The sequence below is a fragment of the Alligator mississippiensis genome, chromosome 6 (assembly GCF_030867095.1).
Source record: "Alligator mississippiensis isolate rAllMis1 chromosome 6, rAllMis1, whole genome shotgun sequence".
NCBI classification, from domain to species: domain Eukaryota; kingdom Metazoa; phylum Chordata; order Crocodylia; family Alligatoridae; genus Alligator; species Alligator mississippiensis.
This window is the reverse complement of record NC_081829.1, coordinates 91,151,208-91,175,480: the sequence shown is the minus strand read 5'-3', so window position 1 is coordinate 91,175,480 and position 24,273 is coordinate 91,151,208. Positions and strand designations below refer to the sequence as shown.

General features: G+C 46.5%; 1 protein-coding gene across 8 annotated transcripts in view; it reads left to right on the top strand.

Annotated features, from left to right (window-relative positions):
- ATRNL1 (attractin like 1) overlaps positions 1-24,273 on the top strand; it is a 1,033,288-nt gene that overhangs the window by 184,293 nt on the left and 824,722 nt on the right. For all 8 annotated transcript variants that reach the window (XM_019485923.2, XM_059730100.1, XM_059730101.1 and 5 more), the window contains exon 9: positions 17,408-17,591. In XM_019485923.2, the coding sequence (XP_019341468.1) occupies positions 17,408-17,591 (184 nt within the window). The remainder of the gene's footprint in view (positions 1-17,407; positions 17,592-24,273) is intronic.

The window sequence follows — 24,273 nt, the reverse complement described above, 5'->3', positions numbered from 1 at the left end:
CAGTAGCTGATCCGATTTGGGGACTGAATCTCCCAATTGGAATCAAATTGGGAAACCAAGTAAAATCTCTGAATCAATTCAAAGCATCCGAATTGATTTGGAAAAGAGTTGGCCAGTTTGGAGATTCGGGCATAGACTAAACAGGCAGCTGACAGCTGCCTCCAGCTGGTAAGTCTGTTGGGGGTGGGGGAAAGTGGGGGAAGAGGCGTGGGGGAGGGAGGGATTGGGTCTGGGACAAGCTGCCCAGCTGGGGTGGCAGGGCACATTACTTGGGGAGGGGGGCAGGGGAGGCACAGGATGTGGGCGTGGCAGCACTGGGAGTGGGAGCTCTACCCTGCGGCCACTTGCCCAGCTGGAGCGGGGGTGAGATGTGGGTGTGGCTTGCTCCAGGCAGAAGGGGGCAAGCAGCAGCAGGGCATAGCCCGCACTCCCAGCCCTGCTGCACCTGCATCCCACACCCCCTGTGCTGGTTCGCAAGCGGTGGCAGGGCAGAGCCCACACTCCCAGTGCTGATCGGGGTGCGGCAGCACTGGTTTGAGGGCTATGCCTTGCTGTCTCCCGGAGCGAGCTTTGCCTGCATCGCATATGCCGGCTGGGCAAGTAGCAGCAGGGCATAGGCCCTGTGGCTGGGGCAGAGTCAGGCACAGCCAGAGGAGCCATGGGAGAAGCCCCCATGGCTTCCCTGCCTGGCTCCATTCCCTGCCCAGCCCCAGCTTTAAAAAAAAAAGCCCTGCATTTGGTGGTGGCAGCATTGGCAATTGGGGCCTCTGAGGGCTTGTGGCAGAGCCCCCTTGCATAGCATGGGGCAGCGGAGGGCAGCGGGGATTGCCCCCCCTGCCTGGCACCTGTGCAGCAGCTGCCCCATGACAAAGGTACAGTGCGGCTTGGCAGGGCACTGCACTCTGTCTGGGAGCTGGGGAGGCTCCAGCAGTCAGCAGGGACCAGGCACTGCTCAGCCCAAGCAGTCCCAGTTCCCAGGTAGTGCTCAGTGCCCTGGCAAGCTGAGCTGCACCCATGCCATGGGGCAGCTGCCATGTTGGTGTCAGGCAGGGCGGCGATCCCCACTGCCCTGCGCTGCACAGGGGGCCTCTGCCATGCGTGCCCAGAGGTCCCAATCGCTGCTGCCAGAGCCGGTGAGAACGGGGCTTTTTTTTTCTTTTAAGTGCTGGAGGCTGGGTCTGGGCAAGGCAGCCATCAGGGTGGGGCTGGGCAGGTGGGGGGAATATTGGGGAGCAGGGGCTGTGTGGGGGGAGGGGGGGGCTCTGCCATGTGGCCCCAGAGCGCCCACAGCTGCTGCTACTGCCAGTGAGTGCGGGTTTGTTTGATTCCCAGACTGCTGGGGCTGGGCGTGTGGTGGGGTGCAATCGGGGAGTGGGAGCTGTGGGGGGGGCTCTGCCATAGGCACCCAGAGGCTTTGAATCACTGCTGCTGCATCTGGTGAGTGTGGGGCTTTTTTATATGCTGGCACTAGGCTGGGGATGGGTGGGGGATGGGCCTGGGCAGGGCAGCCATGGGTGCTTCTCCCACAGCTTCCCTCACCTGGGGAGAGGCAGGCACAGCTGGAAGAGCAGCCTGGCTATGCCTGCCTTTCCCCAGTCAATCTGAATTGCTGAATCTCTCCAAATGGATGCCGAAACTTTGAAGCTGATTCAGCCAAATCCATTCAGGACAGTGATCCGAATCTCCAAATCAAATCACTGTCATCCTAATCAGCCAAATCCTAATCAAATACTTCCCTATTCACACAGGCCTTGATTTACATCATATTTCATCTTTGAGTTTTCATTTTTTTATATGTGCCCATACAAGTACAAAGCTGTAGGTCTATACATGTAGTCTTTGGGGTACTGTAAGCGAGTTGATGTGTCTACAGCTATGCAAGTGGGCTTTACCCCCTTAGGAGCCTTTTAGATAGTCCAAAGGATAGTTCGCGAGTGAGCTTCAGTGTCCACAGCCTTGCTATCTGGCTGTGCTCCCTTGGAAGCCCTTCAGCCATTTCTGATAACAAAACAATAAAATAATGCTTCGTCCAAGCAGACAAATAAATGAGTAATACAAATCTTCAGCCTTTCTTCTGGTGGCAGAAGAGGGCCCTTTAGCTCTGGCCCTTTCTGGAGGAAAACTCTTCTGTGTTGAAGTCTGCTTCCTTCCTCTAACTCAAGCTCCCCGTTCTCTCTCCATCTTGGGCTTTAAACTGCCAGTAGTCCCTCACAGCTGGGCTTCTACCCTAGGGCTGGCTGCCTCCCTTAAAGGGCCAGACCACCCTGTTCCAGGCAGGGATTTTACTTTATTTTATACTTTGCAAACTTGTAATAGTTATCAGGTTTTGAGCTGACTATGACTAGTACAGTTCTAGTTTAATAGTGTTTTCTTAATTCAGAATTTCAGTTCTGTTTGGTCTGCTTCAAGCATATAAATAGCCTTATTTACTTCAGGTGGGATTACTTACCTGTTTAAAATTTAAAAATAAACATAATTGATTCACTTAACTGGGGCACAGAACCCCTCAAACAATATCAGGCAGTCACAAAATGCTTATACTCTGTTTCTGGAATTATTGCTGAGGATCATGAAATTGTTTTTAGCAGTACTGAACATCTGCAAAAGAATCAGAATGGCAAGAAAAATAGCAAAATACAATCTGTCCATGTTCATATTTTTGCTGCTCTTGACTGTTCTAAATTAGTTACTTATCTACAATGTTTTGATATTCAGTAAGGTACATTGTTAATGGTGATATAATTTATCAGACTGAATTATTGAAGGAAGAATCCTACAAAAACAACTAAAGAATGAATGCCTTCTCTTGAAGACTTGTTTTAAGAAAAGCAGAAAACAAAATGAGAAAAGTCGAGCTAAATTTCTATTGTTTTCTGAATGCTTATTAATGTTTAACATTACTTTGAATATTATATATACATTGTTAGTATTAAGTACAGAGAGGAAATATCAGACATTTTGAATCCCTAAGAAAGAAAGAAAAGGTTTAGTTGATTAGTTGTGAAAGGGGGGAGGAAGGCACTTGCTCAAGTTAGCAATCGAAAAGAAATTTTGAGAATTAATTTGATAGTCTATTGCTAGTGTTTATAGTTGAAGTGCACGGCTTGTTTCTATTTTACAGTTTTTTTCATACATTAAGGCTATATTTGTAGAAGATTAGTAAAACAGACTGCTATCTATGATGAAGCACATTTAAAAAAATCAATCTGTGGTTATAAGCTTTGAGTCAGGGAAAGCATATTTTGCACTGTTGGCAGTTGTTATTGTTCAGAATCTAATCTCAACTTTGTGAATTTTTCAGAGATATTAGGTTGTCTGCCAGCTATATCAAATAGTAATGGAAAATATAGTTTTTAATAGAAAGCATATTTCATTATTGAATGAAAAATAATTTTTAAAGTTATAACAAAATAGTGTGTTTATATGTAACATTGATTTCAATGAAGGCACTTGTATGAAGAAGCATAAGATCACACAAGCAAAGGTTTGTGTATACTCTGTAATTGTTTGGTTTCTGCAGCTGATAATCCTCATGTTTTATATCACCTCAGCACCTCTTATATTTTTTTCTCACTAACTTTAAATGAATGTATGGCAATTTCTTTTTCTCTATGTCTTGGTACTTACAACATTTATCTACAGTTTTGCAGCTCTGGGATCATTTTTAACCATGAAATTCCAGATGCTGGTTTGCTGTAAAGATGACTAGGTTTTTTTGGAACTCAGCAGCAGCAGGATCCAGAGTTAGAAGGCATGGCACGTGTTTCAAGAAAATCCACTTGAATCTTGATGGGGAAAAAAAAAAGTTTGCTGCAAAAAAGGTTTCCAAAACTATAGAAAGAAATATCATAGAATCATGGAAGTAGGGTCGGAAGGGACCTTGCAGATCTTCAGGTCCGACCCCCTGCCTGGGCAGGAAGAAAACTGGGCTCAAACGACCCCAGCCAGGTAGGCATCAAGCCGCTTCTTAAAGACCCCCAGGGTAGGAGCCAGCACCACTTCCCTTGGAAGTTGGTTGCAGATCCTAGTCACCCTGACTGTGGCTAGTTCTTACGGATGTCTAATCTAAACCTACTCTCCAACAACTTGTGGCCGTTATTCCTTGTTATCCCTGGGAGGCGCTAGGGGAAACAATGTCTCCCCCAAACCCTTCTGGTCCCCCCTAGTGAGTTTATAGACAGTCACCAGGTCCCCCCTCAGCCTTCTCTTGTGAAGGCTGAACAGGTTCAGGTCCCGTAACCTCTCGTTGTAGGGTCTGCCCTGCTGTCCCCGGATCATGCGGGTGGCCCTCCTTTGGACCCTCTCAATATTGTCCACATCCCTCTTGAAATGGGGTGCCCAGAACTGGACACAGTACTCCAGCTGTGGCCTGACCAGTGTCACGTAGAGGGGGAGGATCACCTCCTTGGCCCTACTTGAGATGCACCTGTGGATGCACGATAAGGTCCGGTTAGCCCTGCTGACCGTGACCTCGCATTGTCGGCCCATGTTCATCTTGGAGTCAGTAATGACTCCAAGATCCCTTTCTGCCTCCATGCTCTCAAAAGGGAGTTTCCCAACTTGTAAGTGTCCTGCCGGTTACTAGTGCCCAAGTGCAGCACCCTGCACTTGTCCGTATTGAAACGCATCCTGTTTTCGTTAGCCCACCCTTGCAACCTATCCAGGTCTTTCTGCAGTGTCTCCCTCCCTGCTAACGTGCCCACCTCTCCCCATATTTTGGTATCATCAGCAAATTTGAACAGGTTGCTTTTCACCCCATCGTCCAAATCGCTGATAAAGAAATTGAACAGCGCGGGCCCAAGGACCAAGCCCTGGGGGACTTCGCTGGCCACTTCCCCAGGTCGAATATGACCCATCCACCACCACCCTCTGAGTACGACCCTTCAGCCAATTAGCAATCCATCTGACCATGTAGGCATCGATGCCACAGTCGCCTAGTTTTTTTAATGAGGATGGGATGGGAGACAGTGTCAAAGGCCTTGCTGAAGTCCAGAAAGACTACATTCACGGTGACACCTGCATCCAATGCTTTTGTGACCTGATCGTAGAAGGCAATCAGGTTGGTTTGACATGACCTGCCCTGAATGAAACTGTTCTGGTTGCCCTTGAGCATCATCCCCGATGTCGGCCCATCACAGATGTGCTCCTTGATGATCTTCTCAAAGAGTTTCCCCAGGATTGAGGTAAGACTGACGGGTCTATAGTTGCCCGGGTCCTCCCTCCTCCCTTTTTTAAAGATGGGGACCACATTGGCTGTCCTCCAATCATCTGGCATCTGGCCCGAGCACCACGAGCGCTCGTAAAGCCGTGCCAAGGGCCCTGCAATAACCCCTGCTAGCTCCCTCAACACCCTGGGGTGGAGAGCATCTGGACCTGCTGATTTGAACATGTCCAGCCCCTCCAGTAGCACTCTAACCCGGTCCTCCTCAACCTTAGGTCTTGAGGCATTCCCCTCGAGTCCATCTTGAATCACGGTCGGGGAGTCCCGGTCCCTGTGCAAGAAAACGGAGGTGAAGAATCTGTTAAAGAGGTCTGCCTTCTCTGGCGCAACCACCAGATTGCCCAGTGTATCTTGCAGGGGCCCCACATTTCCCGGCACCTTTTTCATCCTCCCTGTATATTTGAAAAAGGACTTTTTATTATCTTTGATCTTGGACTGTAATCCTAGCGCTATGTCTGCCTTAGCTTTCCTAACAGCCCCCCTACAGGCCCGAGCAGTGGAGGTATACTCCTCTTTGGAAATCGCCCCCCCTTTCCACCGGATGTACACCGCCTTTTTGGCAACCAGGCATTCCCGGACATCCTTGGTGAGCTAGGGAGGCTTTTGGGCACTCTTACCGCCCTTGCTTCTAGTTGGGATCGTCACCTCTCGGGCCTTGAGTACTGTCTCCTTAAGGAACGACCACTCATCTTGGGCACTGAGTTCCCCTGCCCTCAAGAACCCCAGCACCTCTCCCACCAATCTCAGCTCCTTGAAGTCTAGGGCTACCACCTTACTGCAGGTCCTTGTCACCCTGCACTGGATGATGAATTCTAGCAAGTGATGATTGCTATCACCCAGGTGGTCAAGGACCTGGAGCCCCGTTACCAGATCATCGCCTGTGGCCTGGACCAGGTCCAACAGGGCATTTCCTTTGGTGGGACTGTGCACCTCCTGGGTTAAGTGGAGGTCCTGTATCTCGGCCAGGAACCTCCTGGATCGGGCCGACCTGGCTGACTGCTCCTCCCAGCAGATGCCTGGGTAATTTTAGATCACCCATGACAACTACATCCCTTGCCTTAAGTGCCTCTGCAGGCTGGCCTGAAAATGCCCAGTCCAGCTCCTCCCCTTGGTTGGGGGGTCTGTAGTAGACCCCCACCGTTACATTCCGCTCCCCATGACCCCCTTGTATCTTGACCCAAAGCACTTCAGCTTGCCCCTCCTCCGACCCCATTTTGCTGGCAGAGGATGTGAATTGCTCTTTGACATAGAGCACCACACCCCCTCCCTTCTTTCCTTCTCTATCCTGCTTGTAGAGCCTATCACTGTACCCTTTTCTCTCTCTGCCTTCTATTAATTTTTTACTGCTATACAATCAGACATGCTGTTTTTTTCTGATGGATAATTAAGTTTTCTAAAAGAAGCAGGTAAATAGAATTTAGTTCATTAGACCATCTTGCCCGACCTGTCTCAATGATCCCACCATGTTTGTTGATACCCGTGTTAAACTGTATTAATGATCAACCATGAGATTTTGGTGCCTAGGGTGATCTTTAACTAATGTGTTGCTGGTTTCAGTGCACTTTGCATTTGGAAACTGAAAATCTAAGTATTGACTGTGACTTCTTAGCTGGTGCTCCCTTGGCTTCTCAGTTGGGTATGCAGCTCTTTATAGAAATAAGTTGATCTAAAATGTACACATGTGTGCATGCACTTGCTCCCTCTGGGCATTTATAAACATACTTTTTTTGTCCTGCAATGTGCCAGAGATCTGCCGCTTTGGAGCAGACTCGATTAACTGAGCCTGCTCCATGCATGAGCTGAGGCGAACTGCGCTGCGCCATGTGCAGTTGTATAAGCGATGAAATGCGCGTCCGCGCACAGAAAATGCCGGCGGTGCATTTTGGAACTAAAGCATCTCCGAGGTGTTTTAGCTCAAACGCGTGCTGTCACCATTTTCTGTGTTGTATAAGCGGTGAAATGTGCATCAACTGGAAGCGTTGCAGTGCCAGGCGCTTTTCAAAGCACCTGGCGTTGCGGCACTTGCATGTGTAAAATTCCCTCTATGTCCCTCTTTCCCCCTTCGAAACATGTTCTGTTTCTCTCTGCTTGAACATCCCCCCTCAAGATAAAATAAGAGTGTGGCTATATCTGAGTGAAAAAAAAAGCCTAGTAGTTCCTATTTCAAATAGAATAAATTGAAGAAAAAAATCATGATGTTTTCAGTCGGATTTTCACTATGGGGGACTGTGAATGAAATCCAGAAGTGCTGTGATTGCCTTTGGAACCACTGCAGGAGCAAAGGAGCTTCATTTTGTCCTTTCTTGCTATTCTTAGAATTATGGCTTTTGGGGAACCTATAAATCTTAGATGGGGAATTATGTGGATGGTTTTACTAACTTGGACCATAAAGCTTTTCTGGGTTAGTCCACAGGGAAATTTATTTCACTTTAGGTTAGTGATACCTCATAAACTTTCTAAGAATCTCAATGTGAGTCTCAAGGTGAATATAATATTAGTGTTTTGCTTTAGTGGGAGGCTTGAAAAAGCTCCATATGTTTTAAGAAATTTCTGAATAAGCCTGTTCTGGAATTATTTTAAGAGGACAGAGACTTGTTTAGATTAATTACAGATTACATTCTGCTTTCTAGATTGAACTGATTCTTCTTCTTTTGGCTTCAAAACTGGCCAGCAGAGCTTTTGTCTCTAGATAAGATCTTCTGTCTGCTGGTAAAGAATGTGATACTGTAATAAATACTGTATTTAGTTGACCAGAAGATAAGGTTTTCCCATTTCACGTGGGGCAAACAGCCCCTTGCCTTGCAATCAAGTACAAGGTAGTGGGGTAGCAGGCGGCTGCTGTGGCTCTGGCCCCAACCAAGGCCAGGTCCAGGACCAGATCTGCCACCTGCCCCCACCCTCTCCCCACCCCATTGCCTCTGCATGCCCTGCCACTTCTCCTACACAGCCTCCTGTCTCTTCCCTCTGTCACATCTTCCTCTCTCCCTGCTTTGCCGCACTCCTTACTTTTGCTCTGCACTGGTGGGCTCCATCCTTGCTGTAGCCCAGGGCACAGAGCCTGGCTTTAACCCGCCCTGTAGAAGCAGCATGGATCCAGCACTGGTGTTCCAGCCCAGCTCCATAGCAGCAGCACTGGCTCCCCACTGCTGATGGTACGGGGCCGTGCTGGAACAGTGCCATCTCCATGCTACTGCTACAGGGCTGGGCTTGAGCTATGCTCCATGACCTGGGCTGCAGGAGGGACAGAGCCTGCTAGCACAGAGCAAAGGTAAGGGGGCCTGGAGGGGCAGATGGGGGACAGAGACTTTGGGTGGGGGATGGGAGGCAAGGGGGTGGGGAACTGAGGCTGTGGGTAGCAGAAGTGACATGGGGAGGGAAGGAGGGAGGAACAGGGGGGGAAGGGGGAATTGGGGCAGCCTGAAGGGGTGGCGGAAAGGCACAATAGGAGGGTAAGTGGGGGCAGGCAGCAGGGGACAAGCTCATTGCCTGCCCCCTACCACATGCCCCCCCGACTGTCTCTGCCCCACCACCTGCCACATTACGCCCTACCCCCATCACCTGCAGTAGGGGGGTGAATTTAAGATGAACCTCCATACATTGGAAATTATAATTGATAAATTTTCTGTCTGTCGAATCTAACTATTGGGAGGTCATCTTTAATGTTCCGCATTCTAGGTTATTATTTAAAAAAAAATATCTGGGAATTTTTTGGGGGTTTATTTTCAAAACCTAAAAATTGGGATGAAATTGGGATAAAAGGAAGAAAAGGAAAAAAAATTGTTTAAACTGGGGAAAAATTGGCGGGAAGGGAGGGAGGGAGGAAGTAAGGCTGGGACTAGGGAAGTGGCGGGGGGAGGGGCACGGCGCAGTCTGTTGGTTGCTCCTGAGGCTGCGGCAGGGGGGGAGCTGTAGTGGGTGTGGGGCAGGGGGGCACAGCTCTTGCTGCTACGCACCCCGCAGGAGGGCTGCCGGCTGGGGCTGTGCTGGGCTCTTCCTGAGGGGCGTGTGCCCCTGGATCTGTGCATGGGATGAGAGCAGGCTGGTGCTGTAGGCTGGGGCCGGTGGCAGAAGTGGGCTCATCCTGGCGCTTGGCACCCTGCTGTTGCTGCAGCTTGCTGCTGCTGCCTGCTGGGGCTGGTGGTGGCACCAGGCTCTTCCTGGTGCTTGGGGCAGATGGCAGCCTGCTTCTGTCCTGCATGCAGATCCAGGGGAATGTGCCCCCCAGGAGGGCTGTGGGCTGGGAGGCTGTGCCAGGCTCTTCCTGGGGAGTGTGCGCCCCCAATCTGAGTGCGGGACGAGCAGGTTGCTGCCTGCCCTGCGCTCCGGGAACAGTCTGGTGCTGTCAGCAGCCTCAGCCTGCAGGGAGCAGGGCGGGGCTCTCCCACCTGCCCTCCCCTACTGGGGCTCCCAGCTCCCAGCACCTGGGGCAGGGCCAAAGCCAGAGCCGCCAGGGTGCATCTCAGACCCGCCCACCCCAGGAGCGATTCCTGTGGCCTGTCCTGCTCTGCCCAGGGTCAGAGTCAGGAGCCCCATGCCCCAAGGCAGCAGCTCCAGCCTCCCTCCCTCGGCCCTCGTGTGGCCACTGCCCCCCCTGCCCCTGGCTCTTCACGTGGCCACTGCCACTGCCTCCCCCCATCCCCGTGTCTGGCTGGAAACCTGTGCCTCAGGTAACTGGCACGGCAGCACTTTTAGCTTACCGGCACCACCCATTTTTCAGTTCCAATCCTTGTTAATGGCCTGAGTGGGGAATGGGCCATTCCCACTTGTGCGGGTTAACAGGGACTGGAACTGAAAAATGGGTGTAAATTAGTAAAAGCTGAATGACTTAAAAAAAATCAGGGCATTTATCAGTGAAAATCAGTAAAAACTGAGAACATGGAACACTAGTCATGTTACATTCAGGGTCATCGTGAATTCAGGTTAATATGGTACATCTAATTCCCAGCAGGTAAAACACTTGTGGAGGAAAGCAATGAGAATTAGATGCCCAATATCTAATGAAGGCTTTCTCTTTCCCGCTTCAATTGTATGTTTTACAAGCTAAGCTAAGGTCAAAAGATTTATTTTATTGTTAAGTGAAATGCATTTATTTGAAAAAAAAAATAAATCTATCCTCTGTTTGAAACTCCTTTTCTGAACTTTTTCTCTCTTAAAATAGAGGTAGATTCTAATGATGCCATTGACCCTACCTTGGGATGACTTAATTGTTATCAGCAGTGGTGATTATTGAATACTTTTAGAATTTTCCTTCCTAATTTATTTATAAAAATGAATTAAATTATTTTTTTCTAAGGCCTGGGTTTGGTCTGTGTTATTTTTCTCCCTTGTGCTGACTAAATGTGAATCAGCTTTGGCTGTGATTCATTTAATGAGTACAAGGATTTAACTAAGCTTTTTTATACTGGATCAGTCTTTTGGAAATGACAGTGGCAAAGCTGGATCTGAAAATGCCCAATTCTGTTTGACAGTGATGGTTCATATAGGGGAGCATGCAACCTTGTCCATGTGTTTAATACTTGACAGACTTAATTAACTTAAGTTACTGCAGTTACTGCAGTATGTTATCTAGTCATTTGAAGGCAAAATGTTTCAGTTGGGGGAACTCTCTGGAAAACTGTCAAAACTTCTGACAGATGATATCAAATTCTTTGTTAGGAATCAAATTAGGAGAGGCAGCTAAGTGGAAACTCAGATAACAGAAATGATTTCCTTATTTTTGGCTTTCTGTCTGATGACTGCTCAAAACAATTTTCCACACTCTTCATTTGATTTATAAGATTTACATCCTGGAAATAAAAAGACTTGCCCCGTTGTCTATTTTTCAGAGAGTTCATAGTATGCTAAAACTGGATTTTGAATTTTAACATTATTGAGTCAGTTGTCAGGCTAATTTGGGTTTAAACTGTTTAGTTTTCTGGGTTGTGGATGGCTGATTTGGTCAATTTAAGAGGTAATATGTAGACATAGTGAAGTCTTTTGGAGGAGGATTACATAAATAACGCCCTTAACAGTGATTTTAATTTGCCTGTGAATTCTCAGTGTGTTGATGGGTGAAGAGGACTTAGCAGCAGTACAATCGTAAGACAAACATGCAAAAAACCAGGACAAAACAAAAACATCTCTCTATAGCATTGGTGCATAAAAAATGTCTTCTGGTTCAAACTGAAATACTCTAGGGTGCTGCTGCTTTGTGCAGAATAACTCAACATTCAAGAGACGGGGTAAATGTGTGCTAGAGAAGAAAATTACATATCTACATAGCAGTTTTCAAAGTCAAAGTTCAAGAAGCTTAAGAAAATATAGGAAGAAAAGGCAAATAGAAACAGATTATAAATGTTTTCTCTGACTTTCCTAGTTTTATTTCTGAAGACAGTCTCTATGTCAGGGGCAGGCAAAATAAGGGGCTCCTAAAAACTTTAGAAAATGAATATTTGTCTGCCCTGGCTGCCTGTCAAAGATGACAAAGTACCAGGGGCAGTAGGTTCCAGGGGAGCCAGCGGCAGGACCCAGTAGCAAGGCCTGCCTGGTCCCACCCCTCCCCTAGTCCCCTCACCCTCAGCTGGAAGCCTATGCCTAGCAGGGGCTTCTAGTCTGGGACCCTGGGGCTGTTACTGCCTCCCTCTGCCAGAGAGGGTAATTCAGGTAAGAAAGGAAGGGGGAGGCAGGGGAGGATCATGAGGGATCACCCAAGTCCCTCAGGGCTGGGCCGGGCTGGCTCCTGCGGTCAAGGTGCTGCAGCCAGGAACCACATGGTGCTGGAGCAGGGGTGAAAGGCAGAAACGAAGGGTGGGTAAATGGTGGCAGGCGATGGGGGCAAGTGGGAGTGAGTGGGTGCACGGGAACACAGTGACAGCTGGGCAGGAGCGTAAGGCCCATACTGGTGCCCTGGGGCCAGTGCCGGCAGGGGCCCAGGGTGGGGTGACAGGAGCGCATGGCCCAGGCTGGCTTCCCCTTCTCTCTGCTGGCCCAGCCCAGCCTTGCTCCACAGAGCCACAGCCGGCCTGGGCCCTGTGCTCCTGCTGTCCTGCTCTGGCCCCTGCTGGTGCTGGCCTCAGGGCACCAACATGAGCCCCGTGGTCCTCCCCTCCTGTGTGCCCACTCGCTACCACTTGCTCCTCTGCCACCAGCAGCCACCGTTTACCTGCTTTCTTGCCTGCTGCTGTTACTCTCCACGCAAACCTATATGCACCCACCCATACCCCCCACACTCTTCCACAATATCCAAGAGTAAGACTTCATGTTAAGCTATTATACAGTCACCTCTATGTACACTATACAAATGCATGTAAATCAGGACAAGAATATTTTTTGAAATCAAATTAATGAATGTTATAGTAGATGTTTGGTTTTTAGAATATAATTTGGTATTTTTCTGGATCTGAGATGGAAAACCCCCTTGCTGAAAGGAGTACTTGGGGGTGGTGGCAGAGTAAGGGCAGGGACTTCTGGTGGCAAAGGTCAGGGGTTAGGGGCAGGACTTCTGATCCCAAGATGGTGACCAGGGGGTGTCGTGGGGCAGGGCTACCCATGTGGCCCTTAACAGCTTACCAGAATTCAGTCAGCAGGCTTCCATCTGAAATAATTGCCTGCTTCTGCCCTAGGGGCTCATATACATGTGCCCATTGCCTGCTCCAACATGTGCTAATTAGCACATGTTTGTGCATACTCAATGAACTGAGTCTGCTGGATCATGCTTTGTGTGTATTCAGTGTCCCTGCACTTCAAAAGGGTGCAGGGGTGCTTTCGCTAAAGCTTGTTGAATGAGCTTTAGTTAAAGTTCCCCCTCTGCTATTCTGAAGCGTGGGGCACTGAACACACGAGATGTTGTGGGCACTTTAATTAGAGCAGCTCCCAAGAGTCACTCTAATTAAGATTCCCCCCTTACCCTGAAGCACATATACAGATGCCCTAGAGGTCTTTCCTGAGCATCAGACAGGTGTTCATAAAGGTGGATTCTTTTTTTAAGAAATAACTGATCCGCACCACTCTTTTTTTTTTTAGAATTAACAAAGGGCCTTGCAGTTTTAACTGGCCAGTTTAACATTTTAATTATTATTTAAATGAGTGAAATAAGACTGCAAAATAGAAACAACTTGCAACGTATTTTATTGTGTATGTACACTAATGTAAAGCAGGAGTTATTTTTTCCTTTGGGAGGTTTATATGCCAATCTGTTGCATATATTATGTGATTGGTAATTGAAAAGGATTAGAAGACAGGAATATATGTGTGTGTGTGTGTGTGTGTATATTTATATTAGGTTATATAAATTACATTACATCTATAATATATGGATCCTAATTTGCATGAAGTATATGTATATGTATTTCCTGTCCTTGGGGGTTGGGTGGCCCAGTCTACAGCAGGGGGGCCCACTGTTCATGTGATGTGAGGCTCCCAGTCACCCAGAGGTTGAACAGCTGTTTTAGACATAATAGGCATGTCCATATATGTTTTGCCTTTGTTTCAATGATATCCAACAAGTGGGTTGGGACTAAGATACCAGTTATGTTGTATTATGATTAAAATGTGTATTTTTCAAATGTCAGCATTGACTGTGAGTGAAGAAAGTCAGTACAGCCTAAACCGCAGCTTCAACCTATATGTCACAATACACCCCAATTGCATAGGAATGCAATTTCTGACATCCATTCCATGGAACTTGACTTGATTGCCTTTGAAAACTATGTACTGAAATTGGAATAGCATTTAAAGAAGCTTTAAAGGATGTTGCTTTACAACCAAACAGGCAAAAAGTGGAGGCTAAAAGGAAGCAAATCTGTCAGATAATCTTTTACCTCATTTTATGGAGGCAGGTTAAGATTAAAATGTAGCCTTCAAGTAAAGTAAGGATCTGTACATGTCTGTATGTGGTAACTGAGGTTATATAAATTATAATGGCAAACATTTTTTTTAATATCTTAGTAAACCTGTGCTATATTTAAGGACATACTTGCCACAAACTTCAGATATTAGACTGGAACTTTCACAATTGTATTGTGGATTTACACTGATTTTTTTTTTTCTTCAATACAGTTGAGTGCCCTTCTGAAAATCTCATAGGCCCTTTTGAAAACCCCCATATTCAAGGCTTTTTCAACAACAGCGTTCTTCACCCAGGCTGCTGAGGTGACTTTCTATATCGTCAGCAGCATAAACCAAGAGAAAATTAAACTCATTTCAGAACCATGTCCAAGGCAAAATATAATGTTTTTAGATTGGTCTATATATCTCATCCTGACTCTTTTTTTTGACAACATGAATGTTGATGACATGGGATGCCCTTTTCAGTACACAAGTGCAGCTGTATTGAATGCATAGTTTCAACAGACTGCAGACCGGGTCTACTGTTGCTAGCAAGGAGAAATGGGTTTTGATCTGAGGTGCATAACTGATATATGGTGCAGTTAAGGGCAGATCGCTTTAACCTCTCAGGCCTTTTATGTTAACATTGTTCAAATTTAGTAAAACAGTTCAGGACTGTGGGGTTAAACAAAATGAGAGCAGTAAATGTGAAGGATTTCTATTCAGCGCTTTTTTTTGTTATACGAAAAGTGGATATGGATATGAACATGTGTATGCTTTTGTATAAATTGTTAAAAGATTTTTCCTTTTGTGGTCATTAAATAACTAAGAAGTAATGGTTGGACATTCAGGTGGACTGGCCTTAGTTTAATAATAGTCTCTTACAATTAGCCAATAAAGCCTAATTGTCTACTTTTATCTATTGCACGTCTTTAGAACTTCATTATGTCTGTTGACATACAAATGTATTGTGTCCTTTCTGCATTGTGGTCCTTGAACAAGAATACCAAATATTATACTGCATTATAACCTATCCTTCTGAGAAGTAATAAACAGTATCATTCAGAACACTTATTGGCTTAAAAATGAGCTAAGGCTTGCAGTAATATTGTTTAGATTGTGTGTAGCCACACACAAAGTGTTAAGCTGAAAGTTAAGCTAGATCAGACAAAACTATTTTTACTTGCATCTAATATATTATGTTAAAATTATTACTAATATCCTATCAATTTTTAAGAAGATTACACAGCTCAGCAATATAAGGTGCTTAAATCTGATTATTTTTATTAAAGTTTAGTTGTGCTAGGTAATATGAAACAATCAGTGGATCTTGGTAATGGGGAATGAGCAAAAGGAGTTTTTTGATAACACTTTCTTAATATTAAATTAAAATTTATATTGTTGAAATACTTCGGAAATTGCTAGGTATGATGACAAATATAGCTGAAGCCAATGTGAAGTATATTTATATTTAATTACCCAGGTCTTTTCAACATCCAGAGTTAAGTTAAATCTTATGACATTTGAAAACCATTGTGGTTACCAGATTTTTATTGAATTTAAAGTTGTTATATTAACGATAGTACTTTTTAGTTTTAAATTATATTTACCTGTTTGAGCTGAACATGCAAACAGTAAATGTAGTTGAAATGATATAGTAAATGTTGCCCTTTTCTTTTACTTTAATTGGCACAGTCACCTTGAAATATCCAAGCTGACTAATTTTAGAACTTTTCATATTCATGTTCATATCAGTTCATTCAAAAAGTATATATAACTTTAAACGTGTCCTAAGGCCACAAATTTCACTAACATTTTTTTCTTCTTAAAGTTAATAATTCATTTACATTGTTATGGATTGATTTATTCACTTTTTAAAATTTACTGAATGTACTCAAATCCAAGTTGCCACCCCCCCCGCTGCTCCCCCCCCCTCTATTCAATATTAGGGAAAAATCCGAGGGGCTTACAGTCAAGTAAAAGTGTGGCAGAGGAGTGGTTACTGGTTATTACTCTGCTGAGCCACCATGCCCTGGTTGCAGCTGTTTACTTTCCCATCCTAGGTCTGGCTTAAGTTAGGGCTCTGCTTCGGGGCACGCAGCACAGAACAAATGCTGCATCCAGCTTCTGCCCAACCATGCAGCATGGCTGTAATGGCAGCAGCTCCAGGGAGGGCAAGCAGGAGGCTAAATGGTGGTGGTGGAGATAGTTGCTAGAGGGTCCATGCACCATGGAGAAGCGCAGGCATGGAAGGGTGGGAAAGCAGGAGCGGGGCCAAGTGGCAGGGTCAAGGTGCAAGAGGTTTGTAGGCACTGAGGGGAGGGCAGGCACTAGGAGCGCAAGAGGTTGACGGGCAGGTACCAGGGGTACAGGCAGCATGGGCAGGGTAGGCTCAGGGCAGACAGGCACCAGAAGGTTTAAGTGGTAGAAGGGACAAATGGCAAGGGGCAGGAATCACCTGACTTGACTCCCCATACCTCCTGCCTCTCTCCCCCACACTGCCTGCTTTTTGTCCTGCTGCAGTGGTGGGGTGGAAGAATTTAAAATGACCCCAAAAATAGATTCTTTACATGGAAAATTATTGTTAAAAAAGTTTTATATGCTTGGAATCCAATTATTGGGGTGGTCATTTTCAATTCTAAATTGCCTTGGGTTCAGGTTGGTACAGGTTAGTACAGTAAACTAATTTACTCCACAGCAGGATAGTACTTGCAAATACAAGCAGAGTTATTTTACTCCTCAGCAGTGCATGTGTAGATGCTGCCTCAGCTGGCTGGGGCATTAGGGTGCTTCAGCGTGGGGACTACCAGCCAGCCAGCCAGCCCGCCTGCCCCACATTGAAGTACCTTCCTGCTCTAGCCAGCCACTCCACAGCACGTTTTGCTGTGGGGAGCAGCCCTGGGCTGGAAGGCTACCCCCCTGGGTCCCCTGCCAGCTGGCGCTACTCCAATCAAGCTCAATGTGCTGTGATCCCGGGCACATGTGAAGACATGGAGCCTGGGAGCAATAAACTCCAGGGCAGTAAGCACTGGAGTTTATTCTTGCACATTAATATGCATATGTAGACCCTGCTTGTATGTGGTCTTAGTGAAGTTTTTATCTCTGAATTAACTAACATACTGTAGATGTTCAACTTTCAGTGAATATGGTTTTGTGCAACTTAATACTTTAGTGTGAAACTATATCGATTAGTACATATATATATAAGTATAATGACTGCTTATATGTGGTTTGAAGGATGAAAGCTCTTCATGCTTTACTTCACAATGGTTTCCCTGGGATTGTTCATGCTAAGTAATCATTACTCTGAATAGCATGTTTCTTCAAGATGATGACCGTATTTTGTAAAATAAATTTATGTCTTTTATGTGTGTTTTCCAGGATCTAATTCTTGGCTTGTGCCAGAAACAAAAGGAGCAATTGTACAAGGTGGATATGGTCATACTAGTGTATCTGATGAAATGACAAAATCCATTTATGTTCATGGTGGATACAAAGCACTACCTGGCAATAAATATGGATTGGTGGATGACCTTTACAGATATGAGGTTAATACTAGGACATGGTAAGTGAACTGAGAATACATGAAACTGAGATCAAAAATGGTTCTGTTTTATTTTGTTGAGTTAATGCATGCACAGTGGTGAATATTTAAAAATTTTGTTATGGTAATATTTATATTAATATAGTGATTATTTTACAATATTCAGTGCTTTCTTTTTAACAAAAATGCAGAGAGAGTTCTTGTGTGTGTGGGGAAGTGATAGCAGCATATAATTACTTTTCTTCTGCTCTTTATATTTTATTTGCCCTCTGATTTTTCCCTGTTATCCTGTAATGCATCCCCATAACAATGTGTTCTCTGCTTCTCCTTTTCATGAAAAGTGCCGCCTTGGTGGTGGTCACTGCCAGCGTGGATGTGTGAGATCTAAAAAATCCCATTGCAAGGCCAGGACCCCCGTGGCACGGCTTGGAGAGGCTGGGCTGGGCTGGCCCTGTGCCCTGCCGTGTGGTCCCCAGCCTTGCACCTGGAACCATGTTGTGCCAGGCTGGGCTGCACACTGGCCAGGGCAGGTGGAGCTGTTCTGCATCCCTTGCCTCCAGCTATGGCTGATGTTGCTCCTGACCCTGCCTCTGCTCTTGCCATGCTGTGCCGCTCTGTGGATGGGCAGGAAGCTTCAGCAGGAGGCTCCTGTCCAGTGTATGGAGCTCTGGCTCCAGCTCCCAGCTGCCTTCTACCTCCTCTGCCAACCTGGCTTAATGAGCAGCACCTGCTGGTGGGTGGGGCAGATAGAAGGTGGCCAGGACCTGGAGCTGGATCTCTATGCGCTGGGCAGGAGCATCTCACTGAAGCTTCTACCCTCCCGGAGTGGCGTGGTGCAGTGTAGTGCAGTGCAACGCAGCAGAAGCTGCCCCTGGAGTCGAGGGGAGCAGAACAGCCCTGCCGGCCCCAGCCAGGATGCGCAGCTTCTGGTGGGGCTATTCCTAGTGCAGCTGCAGCCGGCTTGGTACTGCTGTGCTCCCCTTGCCTCGAGCGGCCACTCCTCCCACTGCTGCTTCCTGCTGTGCTGCTCTGGGTGGGCGTGGGGGAGTGGGAAGCTTCAGCCTGGCTGTTCCCATAGGAGGTGAGGGGAGTAAAAGAACATCCAGCTGGCTACAGCCCCACCAGAAAGCTGCGCGCTAGCTGGGGCTGGGAGGAGTGCAGTCGCAGGCTGTCTGGGTGGCAGCCCCATGTCGAGCATTGCAGGGCCAGCTGTGGCCTGGATTCAGCCGGTTGGTGGACCGTATTTTACCCAGCCCTGACCTGCACAAAGCTTCTGTAACTGGTACGTGCAGTACATCCCTGTGAAGACTGATACATGCTTTTACCAATCACCTTGTAACCAAAGAATCCTCTTGGGTAGGTGATCCATGTGGCAAGGCTGTCTTTCAGGTACCTTCATTTAGGGCAGAGCTATCAACCTTCCCCATGGTAGTGTGTTGTATGCTGTGCCTTCAGGCCATGCACCATGCCACTCATATGCTTTGCAGGCAGGGCCCTGGATCCCTTCCCTCTCTGCCACATGAACAACACTGGTGGCACGCAGGACCCTTGAGTCCTGCCCCTTGCTGCATGGGCAACTCGCAGCCCCTGGCCCGTTTGTTCCCTGCCAGGCCCTCTTACAATCCCGGCATCTCTGGTTTCTGCTTTAAGTTCCTTTCTCAGAATTCTCAAAACCAGACAAATATAATTGGTTTTGGTGTTGTTCATAGGTAGTCTCAGTTATTAATATTCTGTCTGAAAGCTTGATGATTCTGTTTGTCAGTTCCTTGTTTCTCAAGTTTAATTTATGAATGCTGCTTATGTGTTTTATACACAAGCTGACCTTTAAATTTTTTCCACCTCAAAGCTGTTTCGAGATCAAGATCTGTGTCTCGGAACATTTTATTCCTTCAGCTTAATATTTGCCTTGGGCATTAGTGGCTTCACTTTAAGCGTGCAGGGTTTGCTTTTGGGTCAGCTTGTTGGAAATGTTAAGAAATGTGTAAGTTTGATTTGACTGCATAGTCTTTATTTTAAATGCCACTAGCTTACAGCAATTGGCAACATTAACAAATGTTTTTTTTTTTCTCTTTTTCCTCTCTATTTATCTATTTTTAAAACAGCAGTACCAAAATACTATCCTATTATGCTCATCAGTTGCTTAAGGCTTTCTGCTAGGTCCCTGACAGACATTAAAGTAAAGGTGGAGTGAGATCTGATGTGGGTTCCCAACAGTTGCACTGGCTGCTGTGCCATACTTGCATGGCAGGAGATGTGATTGTAGGATCTTGCATCAGATCCCATTGTACCATATTGCCCATGCAGGGCAAGCCCAACCCCAGGCTCTCCCTGTGCTGGCAAGGAGCAAGCCTGACTCTAAGCCAAGGGAGCACACCAGTGTGCTTTTGCTGTTGGAGCCCCATTAGGTGATGGGAGTTCCCAGCTGGGCAAGTGTGTCATGTGTCCCTGCAGCTGGGAGCCGCTGTCAGATGAGCAGAGCTCCCAGCTGCAGGAGTGTGTGAAGTGCTCTGCCAGCTGCAAGCCCTGATCTATCTGACTGGGCTCTGAGCTGTGGGGAGGCATGATGTGATTCTTGTTGGGGAACCCCAATCAGCTGAGGGGGGCTTCCCACCTCTGGAGCACATGAGACTTACAAGACTGCTGTGTGCTTCAGAGGCTGGGCACTGGCCACACATTCAATTAAAAGGCGTGATAAGAACCACAAAGCTATTACATGTAAGGGGCAAGACAAGTCTCTCACTGGGATTGTGGAGGGGCAGCAGCAGGGCACCAGACTACCAAGTGTAGACCCTGAGATGGTGCAGAGGCACTTGGAGGAATTGGATGCATTTAAGTCGGCAGGCCCGGATGAGCTCCATCCGAGGGTACTGAAGGCACTGGCTGACGTCATTGCACAGCCACTGGCGGGAATATTTGAACACTCATGGTGCACGGGCCAGGTCCCGGAGGACTGGAAAAGGACCAATGTGGCTCTCATTTTCAAGAAGGGAAGGAAGGAGGACCCAGGCAACTATAGGCCAGTCAGTCTCACCTCCATCCTAGACAAAGTCTTTGAAAAAAATTATCAAGACTCACATTTGCGAGAGCCTGGCAGGAAAAATTATGCTGAGGGGAAACCAGCACGGGTTCATAGCAGGTAGATTATGCCTGACTAATCTCTTTTTATGACCAGGTTACACAACCCCTGGACGCAGGAGTAGGGGTAGATGTCATTTACTTAGACTTCAGGAAGGCCTTCGAAACGGTATCCCACCCCATACTGGTGAGCAAGTTAAGAGGCTGTGACTTGGATGACTGCACGGTTCGGTGGGTGGCGAATTGGCTAGAGGGTTGTACCCAGAGAGTCGTAGTGGATGGGTCGGTATTGACCTGGAAGGGTGTGGGCAGTGGGGTCCTGCAGGGCTCGGTCCTTGGACCGGTACTCTTCAGTGTCTTCATCGGTGACTTGGATGAGGGAGTGAAGTGTACTCTGTCCAAGTTTGCGGATGACACAAAACTGTGGGGAGAAGCGGACATGCCGGAGGGCAGGGAACAACTACAGGCAGACCTGGACAGGTTGGACATATGGGTGCAAAACAACAGAATGCAGGAAAGCTAATGACACTTTATCGTGCATCAGCAGATGCATGACAAACAGAACCAAGGAAGTGATACTTCCCCTCTATCAGGCGCTGGTCAGACTGCAGTTGGAGTACTGCGTGCAATTTTGGGCGCCACACTTCAAAAGGGATGTGGATAACCTGGAGAGGGTCCAGAGAAGGGCCACTCATATGGTTAAGGGCTTGCAGGCCAAGCCCTATGAGGAGAGTCTAGGGCACCTGGACCTCTGCAGCCTCCGCAAGAGAAGGTTGAGAGGCGACCTTGTGGCTGCCTATAAGGTCATCACGGGGGCACAGAAGGGAATTGGTGAGGTTTTATTCACCAAGGCGCCCCCGGGGATTACAAGAAATAATGGTCACAAGCTAGCAGAGAGCAGATTTAGACTAGACATTAGGAAGAACTTCCTCACAGTTCGAGTGGCCAAGGTCTGGAACGGGCTCCCAAGGGAGGTGGTGCTCTCCCCTACCCTGGGGATCTTCAAGAGGAGGTTAGACAGGCATCTAGCTGGGGTCATCTAGACCCAGCACTCTTTCCTGCCTATGCAGGGGGTCGGACTCGATGATCTATTGAGGTCCCTTCTGACCCTAACATCTATGAATCTATGTTTTGCTTAATAACTCTGTGGCTTGTTCCTCATTTTATCACACCATTAATTGATTGAATGTGTGGCCATGTCACTGCCTAAGATGTGATTAACCAGTTAATCATGTCTTGCGTGCAGTGTCTGTCAGGGGCCTTAATTTGTTAAAGGAAAATAACACGGCACTCTTTATTTGAGGGAACATTCAGTAATACATTAAAAGCATTGGCAACTTTTTTAATGCAAATGACAGAGCATTTAAAAGCCTCCTAAATACAGGTAAGTGTTGGGGTTTTTTTTCCCTTCTCCCATTATAATTCTTTTGGGCCTGACGCTGCCAAATCCTTATTCTAACTAGTGATAACAGTGGTGACGTATGCGTTACTTCAGCTTCTACACTGTCTTCATATCATGTACCCTGATGATGGTTAAGCAGAGACAACCCTCAAGACAGTTGTGGCCTGTTCTTCTCATGGTTTCTTTTGAGAAATTGGCTACTGCTCATTATTTTCCAGGATATTGATATATGTGTACTACATTCTCTCTCTCTCTCTCTCTTTTTCTCTCTCGATTTATATAGATATGTATCCATAAGGCAGGATAGGTCAATTAATAGTATCATTAAGTATCTGCACTGGAAATATGCTTCTCTTTTATGCTGCGTTTGGAAAGAACTTTTTCCTTTTTAAAATGTATCCCATTAGAACAATGTTTTCCTACATCATATTTAAAAATGAGCATTTTCCTGCAGTTACCACATAGTGGCACCTGAAATACTGTGCATAAATACTTTGTGCTCTCTTCTTACATGCAGAGCACAAAGTCACTTTTTTTCAGCTACCACAGTGCAGCCTTTTGTGTTTGCAGCTTTTGAGGTCTCATTGCTACTTTTTATTTTTATGACATCAACATTATGGTAGGGTTGTAACAGAGCTATGAGGACAATATAATCTTTGCTTTGAGGCACTTATGATCCAAAAAGGAATAGAGGCACTTATGATCCAAATAGAGAAGGGAGAGGGCTAAAGTTAAACAAAGAAACATGTTGATATTTGAATGGTGAAGTTGAGAACAGACCTTATTAGTTATCCATTTCTGGCCAATATGTAGAGATATGCACATGCACTTTTTAATAGTGACTTTAGGGATCTTGATAATGTATGCAAGACTAAACACTGCTCTTAACTTGCATATTCAGCAGGAATAAAAATATTTTAGGCTATAGTTGTTTCTAACACTCGCTACCTTTCCTTTCATTTCAAAATTACATGTTTCTAGAACAAAAGTGTTAGGGTTTTTAAAGGTCCAAAATGGTGTATATAGAGTGCTATTTAGTGAGCAAGTGCTTCAATAGCTAAGTGCCCTCCACTCAACTGAAGTTCCTAGTAGTTCAGAAAGAGCAATATTTTTCAACATGGAACCTATGCAGTAATTTATAAACTACTCTACCCTTTATGAGGAGAGGAGGCTGTATAGCTTGGACGTCCTCATTTCAGAGGAAAGAGAACTAGTTTTCTGGAGAGTTGGCTGGTTAGATTAATCAGAAGAGGTTTAAACTAAATATCAAAAGCGGGGGGAAAGTGCTGTAACATAGGGGTGGGCAAAATACAGCCTGCGGGCTGTATCTGGCCTGCCAGTTGATCCTATCTGGCCCGCTGGCCACCTGAGAAATGTGCCAGGAGCCTGAGGAAGGAGGTCTGTTCACTGCACAGCTCCACCCTGCTGCAGCTGGGGCTGGACTAGGCTGCAACTTTGATACCCCTCCTAAGTTGGTGCCCATCTCACCCACTCCTAGTTATGCTACTGGTTTATGTGGGATGTTAAAGTCAATGGTTGCAAACCATTTAGGAACCATCAAATGAGAAAAAAAGTGAAAAAATGGTATTACTTGTTTCTGAATAACTAGTAACTCACAAGATGAATTTTGAATGGATTATTCATCAGTGTCCTAACAGATAGAACATATTATGGGGTAATCATTCTCACCTGCTACAGATCACAATGTCATACTAGAGAGCAGCATAATAAGTTCTTTCAGGGCTGGATGGGATGCACTCTCGGGTACTGTAGGAATTGGTTGAGGTAATTTCAGAGTCATTAGCTATCCTCTTTGAGAACTTGTGGAGCTTGGGTGAGGTCCCGGATAATTAAAAAAGGGCAAATGTAATGCCTGTCTTTAAGAAAGGGAATCACAGACCAGTCAGCCTGACCATGATACCTGGGAAGATCATGGAGCAGGGGAAGTGTGGCCAGAGCAGTGGGGAGCTGTGGACCTGCATCCTTGGCCCATAGCCCTGGCAGCTGGGGACCCCCTCCAGCAGGGCTGGGGGGAAGGGGCTGTGGGTGGGAGGCAAGGGGCATGAGCAGGGCTGGGGGGAGGAGGCCGGCTTCGGGTGGGGATTGAGGGGTACCAGTGACAGTTTTCCAAACTTAAGTTTTTCCCTCTTCTGTATGTCCCATATATGGTCCTGCTATAGATTCCTCACCTTTTACTGTGGTTATTTCTTCATATATCTGTCACCT